This window comes from Mastomys coucha, unplaced genomic scaffold, assembly GCF_008632895.1.
Source record: "Mastomys coucha isolate ucsf_1 unplaced genomic scaffold, UCSF_Mcou_1 pScaffold20, whole genome shotgun sequence".
Taxonomy (NCBI): Eukaryota; Metazoa; Chordata; class Mammalia; order Rodentia; family Muridae; genus Mastomys; species Mastomys coucha.
The window spans coordinates 62,410,170-62,411,111 of record NW_022196903.1 but is presented as its reverse complement, the minus strand read 5'-3'; the positions used below and the strand labels follow the sequence as shown (position 1 = coordinate 62,411,111).

Below are 942 nucleotides of genomic sequence, written 5' to 3'. Positions count from 1 at the left end.
GGCACTGAGATCACTGTGGAAGACCAGCTTGCTCGTGGACTGAAGCTGACCTTTGATTCATCTTTCTCACCTAACACTGGGAAAAAAAATGCTAAAATCAAGACAGGGTACAAGAGGGAGCATATCAACCTGGGCTGTGACGTGGACTTTGACATCGCTGGGCCCTCAATCCGGGGTGCTCTGGTGCTTGGCTATGAGGGTTGGCTGGCTGGCTACCAGATGAATTTTGAGACCTCGAAGTCCCGAGTGACCCAGAGCAACTTTGCAGTTGACTATAAGACGGACGAATTCCAGCTTCATACTAATGTGAATGACGGGACAGAGTTTGGTGGCTCCATTTACCAGAAGGTGAAAAAGAAGTTGGAGACTGCCGTCAATCTTGCCTGGACTGCAGGAAACAGTAACACTCGCTTTGGAATAGCAGCCAAATATCAGGTCGACCCTGATGCCTGCTTTTCGGCCAAAGAGAACAACTCCAGCCTGATTGGCTTAGGGTACACCCAGACTCTAAAACCAGGTATCAAACTGACGCTGTCAGCCCTGCTGGATGGCAAGAACGTCAATGTGGGCGGCCACAAGCTTGGTCTAGGACTGGAATTTCAAGCATAAATGAATATTGTGCAATCGTTTAATTTTAAACTATTTTGCAGCATAGCTACCTTCAGAATTTAGTGTACCTTTTAACGTTGTATGTTGGGGATGGGAGAGTTGATAAATACCACGTTAGACCTCCAGGCTAAGGATGACTCGGCTTTAAGGTGTTTACCATTTCAGAGGTACAGCAGAAACCTCATTCCAGAAAGGGGCCTTTTCTGCTGTAGGCGTGGGTTGGGGAGGAGCCCCTCTAGAGATGCCAAGCTGCAAGTGGAAGCCAGGAGTGAGTGGACCCTTTGTAAATCTGTATCCAGTCCCCAGATGAAATTGTGACTTCCCGAGCATCAA

At 48.1% G+C, this 942-nt stretch overlaps 1 protein-coding gene across 1 annotated transcript in view; it reads left to right on the top strand.

The window, feature by feature from the left end:
* The window catches only part of LOC116099029 (voltage-dependent anion-selective channel protein 1), a 4,442-nt gene extending 3,506 nt beyond the window's left edge, over positions 1-936 (top strand). Inside the window, exon 3 of the mRNA XM_031382105.1 lies at positions 1-936. This exon is cut by the window's left edge and continues 24 nt beyond it. Coding sequence (XP_031237965.1) covers positions 1-609 — 609 coding nt within the window. The 3' untranslated portion in view covers positions 610-936.
* The last annotated feature ends 6 nt before the right edge of the window (positions 937-942 follow it).